Below are 22,810 nucleotides of genomic sequence, written 5' to 3'. Positions count from 1 at the left end.
AACTCTCTGATATCTACTTCTTTTCCATCTCTGATTAGCTTTTTCAAATATCTAAAAGAATTTCGTTTGTCCCTGAAGAATTCTGACAAGGAAAAGCAAAACAAAAATAACAAAATCTCTGCATTTGTAAGACTTTTACATGTTCAGAGGGCCTCATTCTGAAACTTAAAATAAGTTCTTTGCTATTCTAAAGTCTTTCCTCTCTTTGTAGTGTCCCAAATGTCACTTTTCATGCCTCATAGCTCTGATTTCCCAAGGAAAAGGAAATCGATTGACCTTTCATTTCAAATGCACATGTAGGACCAGTAGCCAAGGGTATAGGACAGTGATGGCGAACCTTTTGAGCTCAGCGTGTCAGCATTTTGAAAAACCCTAACTTAACTCTGGTGCCGAGTCACATATAGAAATTTTTTGATATTTGCAACCATAGTAAAACAAAGACTTATATTTTTGATATTTATTTTATATATTTAAATGCCATTTAACAAAGAAAAATCAACCAAAAAAAATGAGTTCGCGTGTCACCTCTGACACACATGTCATAGGTTCGCCATCACTGGTGTAGGACTTCATCTGGCACCATGTGGGTAATCTTTAAAACTTCCTCCGGAGAGATCTCAAAGCCAGACACATTCATGTCTTTCCTCCCATGGAGGTGTAGCAAATACTGCCCTCTACCTAGTGGATGCTCAGCATGGCTTGATTATGTTAATGATCAAGTGCTAGTTCCTGGTTTCAGTGATTTTTGGTAGAATCATGTTGTTACTAATTACTTCATAATTAACACATACATTCTTATTGAAATCATATTCAAAAAATATCAAATGCGTGGCCACATTATTTCCTTCTGTAGTCTGTACAGAGATCATAATGTCTGAGGCACTAATCATAATGTTTAAATGTCCATTTGTTTTGAACTAGCTAAGAAAATCCCCTTTCCAGTGGAAATAAGAAGGGGGTTGTTATAGCATTGTGTTAGTTAGTACATGAGTTTGTGAAATAATTCTAGCAATAGATGGACTATTTTTTCCCCTGCCAATATTTTTTTTTTTCAGTATAAGCTGGATTGCTAATATCTAAATTAGTCTTGTTAAAGAACTAGTTGTTATGCAGCTAAAATAAAATTTTCTTATTCTTTATTTCTTTAATAAAATATATTTTTATTGACTTAAGAGAGGAAGGGAGAGGGAGAGATAGAAACATCAATGATGAGAATCATTGATTGGCTGCCTCCTGCACGGCCCCCTACTGGGGATCAAGCCTGCAACCTGGGCATGTGCCCTTGACTGGAATTGAACCTGGGACCCTTCAGTCCACAGGCCAAATGTTCTGTCCATTAAGCCAAACCGGCTAGAGCATATTCTTTATTATTTTATTTTATTTTAATATATTTTATTGATTTTTTACAGAGAGGAAGAGAGAGGGATAGAGAGTTAGAAACATTGATGAGAGAGAAAAATCGATCAGCTGCCTCCTGCACATCCCCTGCTGGGTATATGCCCGCAACCAAGGTACATGCCCTTGACCTGCTGAAGTCCAATCCCAGTGAGTCCAGGGGTCCCCAAAGGTGTGGACAGAGTCGGCGAAGAAGGAATGACACGGAGACAGCCTTCAGTTGATCAGCAGCCTAGTCAGGACCTCTAGCCAGGATCTCCAGCCAAAGTTCTGGTCGGAATTCTGGTTAGGAACTGATGAGGATCTGATGAGGATCTGATGTTTATTGTCTTGTTACATCCGTATTTATACCAGCTGATTTTAATCCTGTCAATTTCTATTACAAAGGTTAGGGCGTTTCTTATCTCCATTCCAGGGAGTAAAGATTATGTAGCTTAACTACCCGCCTGGCACTTAATTAAGGGGTTGTATCCCCTCCCTAACCTCAGGGAAAGATCCCCACCTGGGGAAACAACCTTTCTCGGAGAGGTGACCTTGGTTAAAACACATGGCACTAAGGAGAGCAAATATATTAAGAACAATATGCTATATATGCCAGGTCCCTTGAAACATGCTGTGCAGATGTTTGTTTCCTGCAGCGACTGTGTCAAGCAGCAAGGATGGACCAGCTTCTGGCATTGACCAGAATCGAACCTGGGACCCTTGAGTCCGCAGGCCAGTGCTCTATCCACTGAGCCAAACCGGTTAGGGCATATTCTTTATTATTTTAAACGGTTAGTTACACATGGTTAATACTAGTATATGGCATGTTTTTGAAAAGTGTCATACAATCTGTGTTCATGGGTATGAAGAATATCAGTTCCCTTATTAGGCTAAACCAGCGATTTTCAGTCAGTTGCTGCAAGAGGCACACTGGTGTGCTGCAAGAATTTTTAAAACATGCAATACCTGACTGTTTAATCAGGGCCACTGACCTCTTTTCCCTTATATTGTCAAATTTAAAAAACGACAATAGCCAACACAGCAATAGCTGTCCGGTGTGAATGGATCAAAATTATACCTATTTCTTGGTCAGATCTGCAAAAAATGTATTTTTGGGTGTGCCACAGAATTTTAGTTATTTGTTTATGTGTACTGTGAGATTGTGAGATGAAAAAGGTTGAAAATTGGTGGGCTAAATGCTCAGTATAATGCACTGCTCAGCTCATTTGTGTTGTTCCCATTCTCTAGAACTTGGTTTGCTTAGATTGGCTTGACACTAAAAATATTTTTTAGCAAGGGAGCCCTGAGAAAACCTAGCAATCCAAAACGTCCCCATGGCTTCTTATAAAATTTAGAGCTTAGCCCTAGCTGGTGCACTCAATGGTTAGAGCACCCGCCCAAACAACAAAGGATTCCCAGCAAGGGCACGTATTTGGGTTGCAGGATAGCTCTCTCTCTCTCTCACATCAATGTCTCTCTCTCTCTCTCTCTCTCTCTCTCTCTTTTTCTTCTTCTTCTTCTTCTTCTTCTTCTTCTTCTTCTTCTTCTTCTCCTCCTCCTCCTCCTCCTCCTCCTCCTCCTCCCTCCCTCCCTCCCTCCCTCCCTCTCTCCTTTCCTTCCTCCCTTTTCCCCTCCCTCCCTTCTATGCTCTCTCTAAAAATCAATGGGGAAAAAAAATCCTTGGATGAGGATTAATTAAAATCTAAAGCTTAAGCCTCTAATTACCTTAATTCAGAAACTGTAGACACTATGAGAACTAAGTGGGTGTAGCCAGTTTGAATAATCTCGTGGTGAGAATAAATTCCAGAACGTGATTAGCCAATGTCTGAGTGGATGACTATGAGGGCCCATATTTCTCAGCCTTACAAATCAAAGAAGCAGTCCTCTTTTTCATAGACTTTAAGCTAGTTTCTGACTATCCTATTATAGTTAAGTTGAAAATTTAGGCTAAATAAACTACTTAGGCAGGGCTTTCTCTTCCAGAAGTATTTGGAGTCTTTCTGAGTAATGGGCTCTGAGCTACACTAACTTATTCACTGTTGATTCTATTGGTATGGTTGAACCTAGGTTATCCCATTTCCAGAAAGAGAAGTTCTTCACTCCCCTCAAATCTTACATATCTATTAAACAATTGAACACTGCATTCCTTGTCAGATGCCAGCTAATTGCTAAACAAATTATAGTCTGGTTTACTCAATCCCAGGTGGTTAGTATAACCCATTCCACTAATTTTTACCATCTCATAAAGACTCTTTTGAAGTTTTAAAAATTGAATTTATTGGGGTGACTCTGGTTAATAAAATCATACAGTTTTCAGGTGCACAATTCTACACACACCATCTGTACACTGTATTGTGTGTGCACCATCCCAAGTCAAGTCTCCTTCCATCACCATTTTGCAGTTTTTACCAGTGCTTTGGAGTTGTGTTGATGCTTACATTCAATGATGCTTATGTATAATGATGGTACTAATGATAATGATTTCCTAATTCTTTATATTCTTTTAATGCTATGTTTTCAACCTTTCTCCACATTTTTCATTTTGGATTTCTATGCTACAGGCTACACGTCAAATGTTTTTATGCCAGTTGTTGGGGTTTTCTATTCCCCAAATGAACTGGAAGTGTTTCCCGGAATAAACCCAGCTTAGGGCTTTTCACATAGTAAGCACTCAATAGATCTGGTTGGATGCGGCTTATGTTTTGTGATGGTTGCCAGTTCCAGAATCTCCAGAATTAGATATTTCCAGAATTTGGAGATCTATTACATGTACAGAGCTGGTCAAATGGGGGTAGGGAAAGGGTGCAGTTGCCTCTGGTTTGCCATGTTGATTTTGTTGTTGTTGTTGTGTGTTTCTACAAACTCACTGTTAAAATAAAAAGATGACTCTCCCCCGCCCCCACTAAGAGTAGTGTATTAACCATTATTATGCAGCCACAGAGGGGATAGAGAGTTTAGCAAAGATCTGGTAGATTTGGGTAGAACTAGCCTCCTGCCAATGAGAGTATATAAGTCAACCAGTAAAACCTTCCTCAGCACACCAAGGAACACCTTCTGAAATAGAATGTGCAAGAGTTGGTAGAATTTTCTGGAATGGCAAGGTATTTCCCAGCTGGGTGCTATAGACTCCATTTAATGAGATTGCTCATATTAAAGTGCCATATGACCAATCTTGGGAAATGATTTACAAACATACACATTTCATGCTCTGTTTTTTTCTAATTATTATCTTTATTAACTTGGTGCATATAAATTGTGTTAACATCAATTGATATATTTTTAGTTTGTTTTGAAAGGGACATATTCATTCTAATTCCATTCAAGCATATGTTTTTCTATTGAAAGGTACTTCTCTTTAAGATAGGAGGTATTGTCATTTCTATGCAAACAACGCAAGATGCCACACATACTTTGCTTAATGAGGAGCTATCAGGGTATCACTACAAGGAATTTATAAAGAGGAGTCTATACAGATAAAGAGTAACCCTGAGGACAGTATAATCTAGACAGTGCTTGAAATAATCATCATCCTACTTGAGCTGAAATAATGGTTGCAGAACAAGCGTTAGCCAGGCAGCGGAAAAAAAGACATTCAAGCTGACAGCTCATTTGTGTGTGCTGAAGTGGATCAACGCCCGTTGCAGGGCAGAAAGCAGCCTGGTGGTAAAGTGCGTGCATTTCACCTTGGCGTGGCATTGAGAAAATCCCCACTCCTGGCGCCAGGGTCAGACCAAAGCAGACAGCTGTGCCGTTTCTCATACAGGAGAAAGGAGACAGTAGGCAAGCTCTTTATTCCTCTAAGTTTGTTAGAGAAACTGTGCTGCATATAATCCAGCTGTATACTTTCGGTAATTAAGGAAAACAAATGCTCTTTGAAAACTCATTATAGACTTAAAGTTCTTTTACGTTTTCCAAAAACAAAGAGTTTCAAACAATAGTTGAGAAGACACACACCACCAAATAAGTGGATTTTAATTGTTCCTGCTTAGAAAATTATTCCGATAACCAGCCACATCAAAGACTATTAAACTTTTTAATTGCTCAGGTAGAAAGATGGAGAATGTCATCATTATCTGTCATAAGAAGAGTCCGCATTAAATAATGCTACTTGAATTTTGAGCTAGAATAACATACTCAAGAATGCTACTAACTGAAGTGCCAGTTAGTACTCAAAAATAATCACATGCTTTAATTATTCATAGGACACAAGGCATGAATTTACAATACTAATTATGCTTTCAAAAAGTGTCCTATGCTATGGTTTACTTACATAGGAGGATCAAGTAGTGCAGTGGTTGGCAAACTGTGGCTGGGCAAACCTCGGCTCTTGAGCCACATGCGGCTTTTTGGCCCGTCGAGTGTGGCACTTCCACAAAATACCGGCTCTTCCACAAAATACCGACTTCTGCGCATGAGCCACGAAGTTTCAATCGCACTGTACGTGCGCGCCCGCATGTGGTATTTTGTGGAAGAGCCACACTCAAGGGGCCAAAGAACCACATGTGGCTCATGAGCCGCGGTTTGCCGACCACGGAACTAGTGCAAAACAAAAGTATAAATGCTTGCAACTGCAATAGATACCATGTGCATGTAAGTTGGTGGTATATTAGTGAGGTCAAAGGAATGAAGTGTGTCTTCTCTGTGTTTTGCGAAGTTCTTGTAGGATTTAGCACAATGCCTTGTATTTATTAAGCATTCAGTAGTTGTAATTGATTTTGAAGAAGACTTGGTGATAGTACATTCATTTATTCACCAATCTTGTCTTATGCAAGACTCCATTTCATGGTCTGTGCTAGATGCTAGGGACAGAGTACTGACCCACCTGGGACTCGGTCTTGTACACTGGAGTAAGTGAGGGAGGCAACTGCAAATTTAAACAGATTTGTGACTCTTCAAGCTCTTTAATACATGCATGTATGTTGAATATTTTATGCATTCACTTCTCATTATTAGGCAAAGTGCAGGGGACTAAATAGCCAAAAACAAAAGAGTATACTTTATTTGGAATCCACTGATCTTCATTATTGTTCACTGCATCATTCTGTTTTCACTCTTTCTTTGTCATAAAATATTTTGTTTCTCTCCCCTTTGGAAAGTATAGAAAAATATAAAAAATAAAGATCATAAAAATACCTCCAAGTCTGTCACTCAGACCATTGAAAGATAATAGTTGTTAGCATGTTTTATATAGTTACTTAGTTTTTTTCCTACATACATATTTGAGCAAAACAGATACCTTAATTGTAATTTTGCATTCTTTTTCTAGCTTTTTATCATAAGCATGTTTACATAAATTTTTTTTTCATAAATCTCATTATTTGTTGGTAGCATATTATTCCATTTTAAAGTTGTGTTTTGGTTCACATAATTATAAATAGTCCCTGTATATAGCCTTTGGTTGAATTTCTTTCTCATTTTTTTTGGTAGTCCTCACCCGAGGCTATTTTTTCATTGATTTTTAGAGAAAGTGAAAGGGAGGGAGGGAGGGAGAGAGAGAGAGAGAGAGAGAGAGAGAGAGAGAGAGAGAGAAACATCAGTGTGTCTCACATTGATTGGTTGTTTCTTGCAGGAGCCCCGACGGAGGAGATCAAACCTGCAACCCTTTGGTGTGTGGGCTGGTGCTCTAACCACTAAGCCATGATGGCAATGGCACCTTTTGTTGAATTTCTCATCATTTCCTTAGATTGATTTCTAGAAGTAAAGTGATTGGGTCAAGTTTATGACTTCTTTTAGGGCTCTTAATGCAAGCATTACATGCTTGCCAGCATTGAGTAGTATAATTTATTTTTCTTTGCAAAATTGCTATATGAAAAATACGTTCTTTTTTGTCTTTCATTGGTTAATATTGAGCATATATTTTTCATTTGTTTATTAGCCTCTTGGAAATTTTATATTTTTTTGTTCCATGAATTGCTCTAGTGTAAAGAATCATTAGTTGACTGTTACCAAATAACTGAAGTCAGATTTCATCCCAAATATCAAATCCTTTATTCTTTTGTCAAACTTTAAAGGAGAAAATGTGTCTTCAGCTTACATTATTTTCTTTTTAAATGTCCCTGGGGGAAAAAAATTCTAATTCTGTAGAATAAAAAACCGGGAAGACAGCCTGGCTGGTATGGATCAGTGGTTGAGCCTCAATCCATGAAGCAGGAGGTCACAGTTTGATTCCCTGTCGGGGCACATGCCCCGGTTGTGGTCTGGATTCCCAATACAGGGCATACAAGAGGCAGCCGATCAGTAATTCTCTCTTCCTCTCTCTTCCTTTCTCTGAAATCAATAAAAACATATTTTAAAAAACACATTAAAAAAAAAACACACCAAGAAAACAAAAGGTCCATGTCAAAACTGATATTATGACTTCACACAGATGAGACATAAATGGTAAGATTCCCATTATAGAATGACCTCTCAAAACAACCATTATTGTATTTGCTGTTTAAAAGTAACACAAGTTCACTGGAGGCAAGGGGGGAGGGTCAAAAAAGTATAACAAAGCAACAAAATTCATCTTTTATTCTACTACCCAAAGATAATCACTGTTAATATTTTGGTCTATATCTTTCTAGACTTCTTCCTGCAAATATACTCTGACATTCAACAGTGTCCTGGGGGTAGAGAATTTGGGACAGATAAGAAAGGGTGTGATTTTTTTTTTTTTGTAAGTGTTTCAAATGTTTTTGAGACAAATGGGTTTAAAAGAAGGAATAGGCCTGCTCCCCAGGCTATGTTGTGTTTTATTCATACATGGACTCACTAATTCAATAAATATTAACCACTTTCTATGTGTCATGTATTGGCTTAGGGGCTCTTCATTATGTGGGCCTCCGGCTTTCCCCTACAAGTTGGGGACACATAAATTCAGAGAGACTTACTCGAAGTCACATGAAGAAGTGATGGACCAAAGCCTCTACTGTGTTTTTCCCCACAACTGTTTAACCTCATTAATTAATGGAAAACAGCATTTCTGATTAATAAGAAATCCCCATCAGTCACCAAATTCAATCCTGAAAGTTTTTAAAAAAATATATGTTATTTATTTTTTAAGAGAAGAAGGGAGAGGGATAGAAAGTTAGAAACATCGATGAAAGAGAAACATCAATCAGCTGCCTCCTGCACACTCCCTACTGGGGATGTGCCTGCAACCAAGGTACATGCCCTTGGCCGGAATCGAACCTGGGACCCTTCAGTCTGTAGGCTGACGCTCTATTCACTGAGCCGAACCAGTCAGGGCCTGAAAGTTTTTTTGAGTTTTACTTCTTGGACACTTTAACATCGAAGCCAGGACAAGAAAATACACTCTTTAAATATTTACTAAAAAAAAAAAAAATCTTTTGTTTAATATTTAAAATTTTCATCTTAGTGGAGCTGTTTTCTTTTGGGAAAAGACTTCCTTAATTAGTATATTTTATTCTTCTTTCTCATATATTGCTATCTCTCTGTGGACTGGATTGGAATTTCTTTGGCAATTAACCTTTCCTTGTTTTAATAGCTTTTTAAATTGTGGTAAAATAACACATAACATAAAATTTGCCATTTTTACCAGTTTTAAATGTACGTTTCTGTGGATTAAGTACATTCGCACTGTTGTGCCACCGTCATCACTATCCATCTGTAGAACTTTTTCATCATCCCCGACTAAAACTCAGTACCCACTGAACACTACCTCCCCATTCTCCCCAAGGACTATTGTTTTTAAAGGAGATAGATACCTTTAATAAGCTTAGTTTTCTTTCATGAATGAGCACATAATTGTTTCAGGGATATGAAGAAAAGGGATATTTGTTAATATAATGACAAATGCAGAACCTACTGACAAAGGTATATAATTTGTAAAAATAGCTGAGTGGGCAGAATTCTGATTTTCAGTTGCCCGAGGCACTTCAGTGCACTTCTGATGATGATTTTCCTTGGGCTTGTAGTTATACTGATAGAAATCACATCCATGCATAAAGAGTGAGCTTAATTATACATAACTACGTATGATGATGAGGTTTTACATATACTTTCTTACTTACAAAAGAGGAGACACTAATTCTAACTCATCTCAAAAAAGTCGTGTGTGTCACCCTCAGAGCATGAGAGTTTTATTGCATGTTATCCTGTTTTGCAAGAAGACACTATATCTTCACTATATCTTACCCCACCCCCCGTTCTGGGAGCTGTTTTCATTATATGGGGCCTCCACAGTCCCCTCTGGTCCTTGTTGTGACTGAGGGCGGGGAGGTATACAAAGGCTGCGTTAGGGTTTAGGGCGGTGGAGCAAACTCACTATTGCAAATGACACTTCTTTACATCCTCAGCTGATTTGTACAGAGCCCAGTCATTTAAGCTCAACATAGTTAAAATTAAAAGCAGCCGGAATTGTTTGATTGCTAATGTATGCCCCAGGCACTGTGCTAAATGCTTCACATGTATGATTCCATTTAATCCTCACAATCCTAGGAGATAGGAATCAAATTTCCACATCGCTGATGGGAAAACTAAGGAACAGAAAGATACATAACTTGCCAAAAGCACACAGTTTATAAGTAACCAACTGAGGGTTCAAACCCAGGCAGTCTAGAGGCCTGTTCCTGGCTACTCTGTTAACATGCGCTCCTGGTCCAGATCAGGTTTGACAGCAAGGTTTCCTTGTAAGAGAGTCAGGGTTAAACACACACACACGCACACGCACACGCACACACGCACGCACGCACCCCTGTGTGGTGAGGTGACAGGGGAGTCCGAGGGAAGGTCAGGCACTGGGTTTGGAGGTAAACGCTCTCTAGCAAGGGAGGGAAATGGGAAAGGCACGGTTGTCTCCTTCTTCCCTGTTTGTTACCTGTTGGTGAGAGGAGGTGGGGAAGTCTCTAAGCTGATCCCAGAGGAGTCAGGTCATTCTCTGTGCTCCTCTCTGGTTTTCTGCCCCTTTGCCCCAGGTCTCCAAATTGCTGCCTCCTCCTCAGACTGGCTCTCTCTTGAGAGAGCCACTTCTCCAGAACGTAACCCTCAAGTTCTCTCCTACCTCCCAGGCCTCCTGAGCAGCCAGCCTTCTTCTGAGCGGGTTGTTAGGACAGTGCTGGGCTTAAATGACCGGCTCTAAGGTGGGCATGACTCCCCTCCTCACAGTTCCCCGGTTCTCCCAGGAACACAGCCCGGTCTGCATTCCTGAAGGAAGTTTTAATGCAATGACTCCCCCAGGGAGGGGACATTTCTGGACAAGGAGATATTGACGGATCCTGCCAGAAATTGAGGAGGCTTAGTGCCTGCGTCCCGGCACCGGGAGTGGGCCAGGGTGACCTAGGAGCTTCGGGACCTCAGCGGAGATCCCGGCCCACTCGACCTCTGGTCCCCTCCACCCTCTAGTGGGGCCAGAAACACTCCCCTGAACCCTGCTCACAGTTTCTGCTCTCAGGTACAGTCGTCCACACACAACTTAAAATGAGGAGAGGTAACGTTTCCTGGGAAGATTCCTAACTCCAAATAACATGTTTGCAGACGGTCTCATAATTTTTGTGAGTTAAAGTCATGTTTCAGGAATAAGCACTTTATATCTATAGGTGGCATCTCTGTGAATAATTTGGTGTATCTTGAGGTCTATAACCCCCCCAAATCAAGAGGTGGCCTGCCATGCCAAATTATGCTAAGGTCTCAGTGTACTTTTGGTCATTAAACTCCCCTGCTACCTCCCTATAGAGGGTAGCAATGTTTCCTATATTTCACCTGAATAATTGTACTTCAACTTATGTGAAAAATGTTTTCTGATGAGTTTTAATGTGGTGACATGATAGTCAGCATGTCATTGTAACATAGCTCCATTTGACAGCAGTGCTGTTTGTGGTTGAGTCCTAGGAAGCATTTGTTTAAAATTATCTATCTATACATATAAAAGCCTAAGCAACCGTTATGACCAGTTGACTGGTCACTATGATGTGCGCTGACCACCGGGGGCAGATTCTCAATGCAGGAGCTGCCCCCTGGTGGTCAGTGCGCTTCCACAGCCAACCTCCCACGGTCCTTCGGTCCCCCATACTCCCCCCCTCCAACCCCCCAGCCAGCTGGCCCCGATCGGCCCCTATCAGCGAGATGGCCTCGATTAGCCCCAATCGCTGGCCAGGCTGAGGGACCCCACTCATGCACTGGGCCTCTAGTGTCATATAAATATAAAGAGTGAAGACTAGGTTTAGGATGGGGACCTGCTAGTTACCAACCAAGGGGCTAGAGGTATTCTTTCACTCCCCTCCATACTCTTGTCTTCTTTTCTGCCCCCTTTACATCACGATGACAGTGTGGAATACCATCCTGAGCCTATTCTGAACACACTGCCCCGTTTGGTCAACTTACCCCCAAGCGACCGCCTGGGTCACATCATGACAAGAAAAAGGTGTTTTCCAATGACATTAATCCAAGAGCAACCAGAATTGGCTTCTTTTCATTTTCTATCCTTTATTTCATTTTAATTACAGCCGCTTGGAGCCAGTGACTATTTGGAACTATCAAAGAATTTTGATACAGTAATTTTGCGAAACATTCCCCAATTTACACTGTCAAAAAGGAGTCAAGCTCGAAGATTCATAACTCTCATTGATACCCTCTATGATTTCAAGGTAAGGATGAAATGTGTATTTTCTCAAAACTGAACCTTTTAGACTGTAGAGCTACTTCGCCTAGGCTGGAATCCTGGTCTACCACCTAGTTTACTTCAGTGTGCCTCAGTTTCTTCATCTGTAAATTGGGATAATAATATGTTTTACTCCAGAGAATTGTGAGGACAAAATAAGCTAATCTGTGTAAAGCATTTAAAAAAAATGTTTGGAAAAAAAAAATGAGTGCCGTGTAAATAGTAGTAATAGTACTAGGAGTAGTGGTAGTATAATAAAACTCCCATCATAAGACCCTCTGCTATCTTAATGATTCCCTCATTCAACTAGACACATCCTGTGCTCTATCTATGACGATGTTCAACGCAGTTCCTTGCCTAGACTGAGTGTGCAATAAATATTTGAATGAACAAATGAATGAATATCTAAAGAACCTCCTCAGTATTGGCTCTCTGTCTCCCTATGACCCAGAAACCTAGTAATAGTATTGCACCATCTTATTGTTGTTGTTTTCCAGCCTTGTGTTTTAGCGTGAATTGCTGAGCCATTGTCCGTTCATCAGAGGTGGTGCAGCCTCCTGGTTAAGGAGTGGGCCCCGGGGTCAGGCTGTCTACCTCGAGACCAGCTTAACCTCTTGAGATGCAGTTGCCTTCAGTGGAAAAACTCAGGAACAATGGTACTCGTCTCACATGGCTGTCGTGAGCGTTAAGTGAGCATATAAAGCACTTAGAACATTAGGGGGCTGTGTAAGCTTTTAGTGAGCCACTACTAATAGTCTACACCTGCCACTGTATATTTTCAGTAAAAGTATTAGTACAATTTCAAATTGGAGTTAATTAAATACTATTTTACTGTTAGATACAATTTTGCTCCCTATTTCTTATACAGAAATAGAGCAGTGATGTTAACATTGAAAGGACTTTAGTGGGAGGAGGAAAGGCCAGAATCTTCTGGGAGACTTTAACGTTTCACTCATTCATTCTCCCACCAACCTCCGTCATGCCGAGCACAGTGCTGAGCGCTGGAAGTTCAGTGACAAGCAAAGCCAGGTGTGGTGCCTGCCTTCGCGGAGTTCACACCTTAGTGTCAGAGAAGCAGTAATCAAATGTCCACTGAACTAAGTGTGAGTCCCCGCTGTGGGATGGTCTCTTGGAAACATGGTGCCGTGGGAGTCTAGGGGAGAGTAGACTGATCTTCATTGGGGGCGGGGGTGGACACATGGAAGTCCGGCAGAGGACCACCTGCCTCAGAATCACCTGGGCTACCTAAGATCTGGATTCCAGAGCCCACCCCACCTGGCAGAGGATGGCGCCCGGAACCTGCGTGTTCATGAACTCCTCCAGTGCTTCTTAAAATGCTGGGAAGAGATGGCTGAGCTCCAGGGCAGGGGAAAAGGGCCTCCGGGGGGAGTTTGCAGCAAAAGCCCTGCAACGCGCCTGAGCACGAAGGGCAGCCCGCCTGGCTCTGGTGCAGGGCTGCGGAGCCCACCCCACACACGGCTGCCCACTCCCCGGGGGCCAGCGTGCATGTGATCGGGGAGCCAGGAGAGGCCTGAAGCTGAGGACTCCAGAGCTAGGGGATCAAGTTCCAACCATCCTTAGTGTTCTCCTGGTCACTCATCAGAGAGTGCTCTGAAAGGATCGCAGAGGCCGGAGTGAAGGGAGTGAGCCTGGAGGCAGCCCTCAGCTCTTACAGGACCAGTGCTGCAACAAGGGGTGATGCAGGGGCATGAGGAGGTGGTTCTTAGAGTGTAGAATTGATAAACTTTTTTAAAAAACATATACTGCAGCTAGGAATACCTTAAAGAAAGCTTAGCCCTGGCCAGTTTAGTTCAATGGATAGAGCATCAGCCCTCGGACTGAAAGGTCCGGGGTTTGATTCCGGTCAAGGCCACATACCTCAGTTGCAGGCTGATCCCTGGCCCTGGTCAGGGTGAGTGCAGGATGCAACTGATCAGTGTGCCTCTCTCACATTGATGTTTCAAAAAAAGAAAAAGAATGAAGAAAGCTTATGGTCCCCACCCCCTAACTCTCCCTCTCCCCCACTGTTTCATCTCTTAATTAGAGAAAAAGGATTTATCTGGCAATATGATGGACTCTCCTAACATTTACATCAACTAAATCGCACATTTAAAATCATCAAAATGATCTTACTTCAAAATTGGGAGCATTAAACACATTATTCTAGAATGTATTCATGGGAATTTGTGAAATAAGGGTATTCCCATCTAAATAATGAAAAAGGTGTCATTTGTGATTAAAATAATTTATAAAAAGAGGTGGAAAGCCATTTGGATATGGGAAAACTAGCCCCACATGTGAATACATTATTTTAAAGTATTGCCATATTTATTTAAATAACTAGAGGCCCATTGCACGGGTGGGGTCCAGCCAGCCTGGCCCCAATCGGGATGGATCAGGGCCAGGACTGTTGGGAGGAGGAGACGGTGGGAGGTTGGCTGGTGGCCCACCCCAATTGGCCGATTAGGGCCGGGTTGGCTCGGGGGAGGGGCCAAGGGTGAGTGGCCAGTAGGCCCCACCCTCAATTGGGGAGGCCGATTGGGGACGGGGCTGGCCATGGGGAGGGTCTGTGGGCAGTGGGCCAGCCGGCCTCCCCCCCCCCCCCAATGGGGTGGGGGGGGCCAATCGGGGGTCAGTGGCCGGGGGAGGGGCCATGGGAGGTTGGCCAGCCAGCCCCACCCCCAATTGGTGTGTGTGGGGGGGCTGATCGGGAGCAGAGCTGGCTGGGGGGAGGGGGCCACAGGCTGATTGGGGTGGTGGGGGCTCCTCAGGGGCAGGGCCAGCCAGGGGGAAGGGCTGCAAGAGGTTGGCCGGCTGCCCTGGGCCCCTCCCCTCCCAATCAGGCCGGTTCGATGGCCGCAGTGGGCATCATAGCCACCAGTCTTTCCAGTTGTTATAGCGTTCTGGTCACTGGCTTTTTATATATATAGATGATTTTCAAAGGATTGCTGTGAATCCTGAGAACAAATTCAGGACTTTAAACACCAAGGAGAGTATGTTTTGTATTTAACCTAGTGGACGCAATATTTGTAGAGATATAAAAACTCTTTCCAACATGATTCTCACCTATGCCCACTCGCTCAAACACTTACGCAATCAAGAAATATTCATGTAAAACTTAGTCTTTTGGAAGAATGTCTTGGCAGGATGTCGATATAAATGTAGGTTCTGGAAACTCAGGGTGCAATTGGAGGAGCATTGCGCTGAGCTCAGCAGTCACCCACCCAGCACAATGGTGACCTCTGTACAGTGCGTCTGGGGAGTGTCTCTGATGCACAGGGACAGCTCCACAGCCAGGTATACACGTCACCTCATGTGCAATGGGAAGACCCTTGGGCTCAGAGCCGGAAGGTCTGGCCCGGCATCACAAGCTGAGGCCTCTCCAGGCTTGAAGTTACCCAATAAAACCTTTGCTCCCTTTTTCACAGGTTGGTATAGGCTGTGTGGAAATATTTTGACAAGTACCATGCAGTTTAGAAATCACACTTCAGACAGATACAAACTATTAGGAAAAGTATGGACATTTTAAAAGCAAAATCTAAGCTCTATGTTATGACAAACAGAATTTATTTTCTGATTTGTTCTTGCCTTCAACTCGTGAAGTGTGAGGAGTAACACCATCTACTTGTTTCCTTCTCTTTCAGGTGCGCATAATTTGCTCTGCATCGGCTCCTTTATCAGGCTTATTTCTGCATCAGCCTCATGACAGTGAGTTGGAGCAAAACAGAATAATGATGGATGATTTGGGGCTGAGCCAGGTAGCTTATATTAACATAATCTCATTTTATTATAAAACAGCTTAATTGTTTTTGGTTTGATACATGGCTACATTTTGCAGAAGGAATGTAGTATATATTTAACTGTTGATTCGCTGCTTCTTGAGCTGGTATAGCAGAGTTCCTTCCAATATCACTAAATGTAGAGAATTACAGTCTTAGAGTGGAAGAAATCTTAGTGATTGTATTTGCTAATGACAAAACCAAAGTACAGATTGGTTGACTAATGGGCATGTGGTCATACCTCTGACTAATGACAGCCCAGAGCTGGATGCCTGGCCACGTGCTGCCTTTTCTGGACATTCCTGTTCATGTCTGCTGGGTTTGTAGAGTGCATAATATAGCATCCAAGCATGTGGGCCGGCTATTCCAGGACCATGGAGTGCTTAGCAAGGCCCTTGGCTTGCAAAGAAACCCATGATTCTTCTCTGTGTGGAGTGCCTGTGGGTGCCAGGCTCCGGGGACACCCTGTGGGGAACCAGCCAATGCCAGCTTCCTTCTCCTGGTGCTTGGGGTTTGGTGATTCACCCAAGGCCACCCAGAAGTGACTGCATTTCCTTCTTCTGTATTAACATAAATAAGTGTGTCAGGTTATATTTCTCAACTGTAGATAATTGAAGTATTAGTCGGTGCTTACACAATCCACAAATTAACTCAAAATGGATTGAAGAATTGAATATAAGGCCTAAAATAATAAAAATACATAGGAGAAAACATAGGCACTAAACGTAGAGACCTTGGTCTGAAAGGGGTTTTTGTGAACTTGACCCCAAAGGCAAGTCAAGTAAAAGAAAAAATGAATGGACTGCATCAAACTAAAAAGTGTCTGCACAGCAAAAGAAGCCATCAAGGATACAAAAAGGCAGCCAACCCTCAGGAGAAGATAGTTGTAAATGATACCTCCAATAAAGCTATAATATCCAAAATGTATAAAGATCTTATACAACTTAAAAAAACAATTTGATTAAAAAATGGACAGAGGATCTGAATAGATAGTTTTCCAAGGAAGACACACACACAAATGGCCAACAGATAGATGAAAAGATGTTCAACCTCACTACTTACAGTGGAAATGTACATCACACCTATTGGAATGGCTATTGTCAAAGAAATAAGTGTTAGAGTGGTTGTGGAGAATGTAAATTGGTGCAGCCATATGGAATACACTATAGAGTTTCCTAAAAAAAAATAAGAATAGAGCTGTCATAAGACTCAGTAATGTCTCCTCTGGGTATCTACCCCCAAAATTTGAAAACACTTATTTATAAAGCTATATGTACCCTTCTACTGGCACCTTAATCTTGGACTTCTAGCCTCTGGATCTGTGAGGAAATAAATTCCTGTTGGTTAAAAAAAAAAGATACATGTACCCTTACATTGATTGCAGCCTCATTCACAATTAGCCAAGACATAGAAACAACCTAAGTGTCCTTCGATGGATGATTGGATAAAGAAGATATGGTACATATGTACAATGGAATACTACTCAGCCATAAAAAGATGAAACATTGCCATTTGTGACAACATGGATGGGTCTTGAGAGTGTTATATTAAGCGAAATAAGTCAGATGGAAAAGGACAGGAGTTGTATGATTTCACTCAGATATAGGATAGAAAACAAAAAGCAGCAAATGAGCAAACAAAACAAACTCACAGACACAGACAGCAGTATGGTGGTTACCAGAGGAGGAGGGGGGTGGGGGTGGGGGTGGGGGAAAGAGGAAGAGGGTAAAGGGGTCACAGATGGTGACTGAAGACTAGCCTTCGGGTGGTGAGCGCACAGTGGAGTGTATGATAAAGTTGTACACGGGAAATATATATGCTGTCATTAACCAGTGTTACCCAATCAGTTTAAGAAAAAAGGAATTGCCAAAATTTTAAAGCCAGCTATAAACACTCACCTCCCAAAAGAGGGGAGCCCCATTCTTCCAACCCCAGAGTAAAGGCCGTTTGGCCTGAGGAAACAGTTCTCTATTGACCCGAGCAGGAATTATGTGTTCTCAGGAGTTTGGGAAAATGAAGCCAGTAATTCTTTAAAAAGCAAACTTTGAAAATATGATCACTTAAACCTACACGTAGAAATAAAGAGCTGCTTATAAAGCCATGTGCTGTCACCTTTTGAAATGATGGTTTCTCCAAGAGCAATACTTACGTCTAAATGATGTGTGACAGTTTGAAAGAACACACTTGAGGAGCAACATCATTTCTGTTTCTAAAGTCCTTCAAATCACTGGCTTTTGAATTCCACCCTGCCTCCCCCAGAGGATCAGGGTTCAGATATAAGGCAAAGTAAGCGCAGCACTTGGGCCTAATAATAAATGGAGTAGTTAGGACACGTGACCACGTGGTCCTGCATTTTACAGGGGTCCGTGGGCAGCATGGACTTCGCAGGCCAGAACTTTCCTCTGAAAGAGAAACCCCCAAAGTAAGAGACAAAAACTCAACACCCACTTAGTGGCGAGTCCGTGTTGGTATCACCATCGTAGGCTGTTTACTGGCCTCACAGACGCTCCCCACCTCACCCTAGATGGGAGGACCAAGTTTCCCAGCAACTCAAGCCCAGAAGCAGCTCAGGCCTTCCCAAAGTAAGCCCCAGCTCAGCCTCCAGGCCCCACGGGACCTCTCCGCCATCCAGCTTGGAGGAGACTCCAGGGTTCGTCCTCAGGGCCTCCCCTCCTGAGGCCAGCCCTGTCTGTCAAGCTTTGGAGGAGAGCACCAGCCTTTTCCTGATTTGCCAGAACTACTGTCTTTTTGCTGTTTCTTACTTCTGGGGTGCAGTTTTGGCGGAAGAACTCCTTCTCTATCTGGAATGTCCTTCCTTTAGAATTTGCAGAGAACTTTGAGCAAAAATTTTCATATTTGTATTTTGGGGTGTCCTTTTAGCTTTAATTATTCTGTTTTTTCCCTGGTAATTTGTTCTATTGATTGATTATTGATTTAAATTAGTTGTTTCTCTAGTCTAATTTAAGAGATTGTCCATGAAAAGATTTAGAGAACATTTTATAATTCAAACACACAAACCTGGAAGGTTTTTTTTTTTTTAAACCTGCACTTAGTTCTGTAAGTTCTCACTGAAGTGGTTTTAATTGGTGATGGGTTATTGTTTTGTTTTTTTTCGTCACCAGGACTCAGCAGGTCTCTCCATGTTTACCGGAGAAGAGGAAATCTTTGCATTTCAGCGCACAATTTCCCGACTCACAGAAATGCAGACTGAACAGTACTGGAATGAAGGCGACAGAAGCACGCTGTAACCGTCACTTAAGCATGAATGAAACACTGGACAGATGATTCCCACAGGGAGAGCTCTTTATTATGAGACTTGAAGAAATCATTTTCTCATCATTAATTATGCACTTTGTCCTCTGGACCACTTATATCTAAAATTGCTATCAAAGATGTAGTGGATTAGTAAGTTAAAGCCATTTCTATAAGTCTACTTTGTGCCTATTTATTTGGCCTTACTTCTGCACCACAAAAATAAAACCAGCACTGCTGAGGTTAAGGTATGACCAGACTTTTGGCTCCATAGGAAGCCACCTGAGTGAACCTTGAGTACACACACGCGGTAAAGGCAGGGTGTCTAGACACGTCCGAGCTTTGGCTGTGTGGCAGCCGCACAATAGAAACACATCTTGTGTGAGAGGAGGAAAAACCCTACGTTTCAACTGAAAGCAAAGAAAGCATTCTGATCTTCCTATAAACTACAGGGAATAATACTTTGCAATATGGGCTTCCATATGTGATTGGGGGGCTAGGAATTGTACTAAATCTCCCAGGTCTTCAGGTTTTCTCACAGCAGAGAATCTATTTTTTACCCTGAGGTCAAGCTTGGCAGGCGGGATGTGACCTGCAGTGGACACAGAGTTGTCTGAAGAGATTGAGGATTATGACACCATGGGATAAGGCGCAAGGATGTCAAATTCTAACCAACAGGCAGGCTCCCCAACTCTGTAGAGGACAGGTACCAGGAATGGGGACCTGTGAGAGTGTCCAGAGGGGCCGAGTCCTGGACACACCAAGCAGCAGAGTGGTCTCCTGCCCACCTGAGGCCAGCTGGACCCCTAAGGACAGCGCTCCTCCCACTGCTCATGCGCATTGGCTCTGGTTGCAGAACGCCACTCCCCACCCCTGCCTCTGCTGCTACTGCGAGAGTGGCTGATGGAAATAGGAATGAACACTTGACGAATCTACTTAAATAAAACTCGATTTATCCTGCATCAAGGTCACTCTTTGATTCATTCCAGTACAGTCTGGCTTTGCTAACTTGTTACAGAAAGACTCTTAGTTGAGGCTGTTGCAAAAGTCTAAATTCCCCTTAAAAGAAAAAAAAAAATGAGATCCCCAGTCCGGTGGAAATCAAATATTTTTTGGAGGTAGGTGCAGGTGAGTCCGTTCAAATAAGTGAGTACAGTCATCAACATAAGTAAGCTCTTTGAACCTACTTAACTTAGAAGTTACTAATCTATCCACATTAGTCTGTTTTGAACATTAACCCAAGCCAAGCCAATAGAGAGGTACCAAGTATAGAGAAACTTAACTGGCTAAAAATATTTTTATTGACTTGAAACAGTGAGTTCAAAAAGAGGTTAAATAGATTAAGCAGGAGAAAGGATGGGAAATAATTGCCAAATTTATTGTTAGACATTTACATGATCTCAGAGAAAAAAATTAATCCTAAGGAATTAATATAATCATTGCTGTTTATATATAAGGAGATTGAGGCTTGACCTGAGATTCCGTTTACAAAACTATTATGTCTTCTACCACATGACCTCTATAAAAAAGGAGACATTTTTAATACTGATTATTTTAACTCAGTAAAGGTGAGTTTGCAATAGAACTATTGCTTTTAACTCAATAAATATAAAATGTTTAACTTTCTCCTTTCAGTCTTAGCGTTTGGCTTTTCTGTGGCAATTGTGCTGTGTCTTCAGAAAAGGACAGTGATGGACACAGACAAATGGACAGCCGATGGATGGAAATGGGGGGTTGGGGCTCTGGGCCCTGACATTTGGGTTCCTGATTGACTGGGAACCTGTCTGGCAGAAAGTGTATAAGTGATCTTGTAAATGACCTTTATCAGGCCCACTAACCTCACAAGACACCCCTTGCTGGTATAGAAAAGGATTTTCTTTGGAGATGAGTGTACAGCTTTTTCTTAAGGCGGAATTAAGATTCGCTTCTCCCATTGGCATAGCAGTTCATTTTCCTGGAATAGAAAATTAAAAATATTAAAATCTGTCCACTTGTTGAGTGACTGCTGATTCTGTATAGCTTTGCACTAGAAACCTCACATAGGTTACCTCAGCGGTCACTCAGCCCAGTCAGACGTGTCTGCTGACCTGTTGTCTCAGATGGCGTGAGACTCCAGGAGGACGGCTGTTCATCTTTCTTGCTTGCGTAGGAAGCCAGCCGGAGGCTGTCCTAGAAGTTTCCTCCCTCGGGGCTGTCCTTCCAGGTCCCCACGGGTGACTGCCGCTGGTCCCCTGATGGCGCCTACTCTTCGCACTGAGCGCATGGGAAGGGCTCGGGATCTGGTTCTGCCAATTTTTACTTGTGACCTTGAACTAGTGCTCTGAGGCTCCCTTTTCTCATCTATAAATGAGAACAATACCCATTTCATAGAGTTATTCTGAGGATAGTTGGTGAAAAGCACTTTGCAAATGGTGAAAGATAAATGCACAGTTGTTATTGATGCTAATGATTGTGGTCATAAAGCAACAGCGAAGACCCACTTCTGCTTTGCGTTAGAACCCCTGAGGAACCCAAAAGGGTAGACGACGAATCCCAACCCAGTACGGCTCCTCACAGAAGGGAGCATTCACATGAAGTGGCTGGACACCAAGGGGCCGGATTCTGGCTTAACGAGATGCTGTGAAGACTGAAATTCAAATCCATTCTTTCAGGATGATAGGGAAAATGGATTGTTCCTGTTCGGTGAGCGTCAAAGATTTTGCAGAAAGAGGGCCCCATCTTGTGGTCGGTGGGACAAACTGACAGAAAAAAAGTCCAAGAACCACACAGGGCTCTCAAAGCTGCACCATTCCCAGGCCTCGCTCCCACCCTGGTCGAGTCAGATGCAACTGGTCAGATGTGGGGCCCCAGGATCAGTACTTGCTAATGCTGCATGGGATTCTGATGTTAATAACCACCGAACTGGAGGCCTTGGTCATGACCACACAACCAGTAAGTACATAGGCTTGGGCCTAGTTGGGTATCCTGACTCCGCACCAAAGCACTGCTTCCCCCGGAGCAGAGGCTGCTGCTCAGGGTCTGGGGCCCAGCACACTCTGGCATCCCGCTGACCTCCCTGCTGCCTCCCCGTGCCTGGTCCTCTCCTTCCTTCCTCTGCTTCTCCTCCTTCCCTAGGCTCTCCTGCGTGTCTTCACCCCCACGGACTGCAGAATAGCTAAACCAGCAGCGATTTCTTTCTTTCTTTTTTTTAAATCCTCACCTGAGGATATTTTTCCATTGATTTTTAGAGAGAGTGGACGGGAGAGGGAGAGACAAAGAGAAACACTGATGTGAGAGAAGCACATCGATTGCCTCCCGCATGCCCCCCACCAGGGCTGGGAGCCTGCAACCGAGGTACATGCCCTTGACTGGAATCAACCCCGGGACCCTTCAGTCCGCAGGCCGACACTCTATCCACTGAGCCAAACCAGCTAGGGCACGATTTCTTCTGTACAAAGCGCTTGCTCCTACCCTATCGTTTCATCCACAGCAATTCTGAGGGAGGTGTGATCATTCCCGCTTCCCATGAGGAAATGAAGACCCGAGGTAACTCAGCTGGGAATCACGTCTAGACCAGAACCTGTGCTCTGTGGCCTGCTGCTGCTCAGAAGCTTTCAGCACGTTGCCCCCTCAGCCACACCCTCTCTCCTCTGGCTTCTGTGGATTAATACTTGGTTCTCCCGCCGCCTCTCATCTCTTCCTGCTCTGAATGCTTTTGGCTCCTTTCCCTTTTTCTCACCCCCTAAGTTCTTTCTTGGGCTCATTAAAAATGATAATTATAAAAACAACATCGAGTTTTTACAATGTACTTTCACACACATCA

General features: G+C 42.8%; 1 protein-coding gene across 1 annotated transcript in view; it reads left to right on the top strand.

Moving 5' to 3' along the window:
* The window catches only part of AFG1L (AFG1 like ATPase), a 160,538-nt gene extending 139,904 nt beyond the window's left edge, over positions 1-20,634 (top strand). Inside the window, exons 11-13 of the mRNA XM_070417977.1 lie at positions 11,823-11,963; positions 15,622-15,735; positions 18,879-20,634. Of these exons, the coding sequence (XP_070274078.1) occupies positions 11,823-11,963; positions 15,622-15,735; positions 18,879-19,004 (381 nt within the window). The 3' untranslated portion in view covers positions 19,005-20,634. The remainder of the gene's footprint in view (positions 1-11,822; positions 11,964-15,621; positions 15,736-18,878) is intronic.
* The last annotated feature ends 2,176 nt before the right edge of the window (positions 20,635-22,810 follow it).

This window comes from Myotis yumanensis, unplaced genomic scaffold (assembly GCF_028538775.1).
Source record: "Myotis yumanensis isolate MYYU_CA2020_CCGP unplaced genomic scaffold, mMyoYum1.0.hap1 SCAF_6, whole genome shotgun sequence".
Taxonomy (NCBI): Eukaryota; Metazoa; Chordata; class Mammalia; order Chiroptera; family Vespertilionidae; genus Myotis; species Myotis yumanensis.
This window is presented reverse-complemented; position numbering and strand designations above follow the sequence as displayed.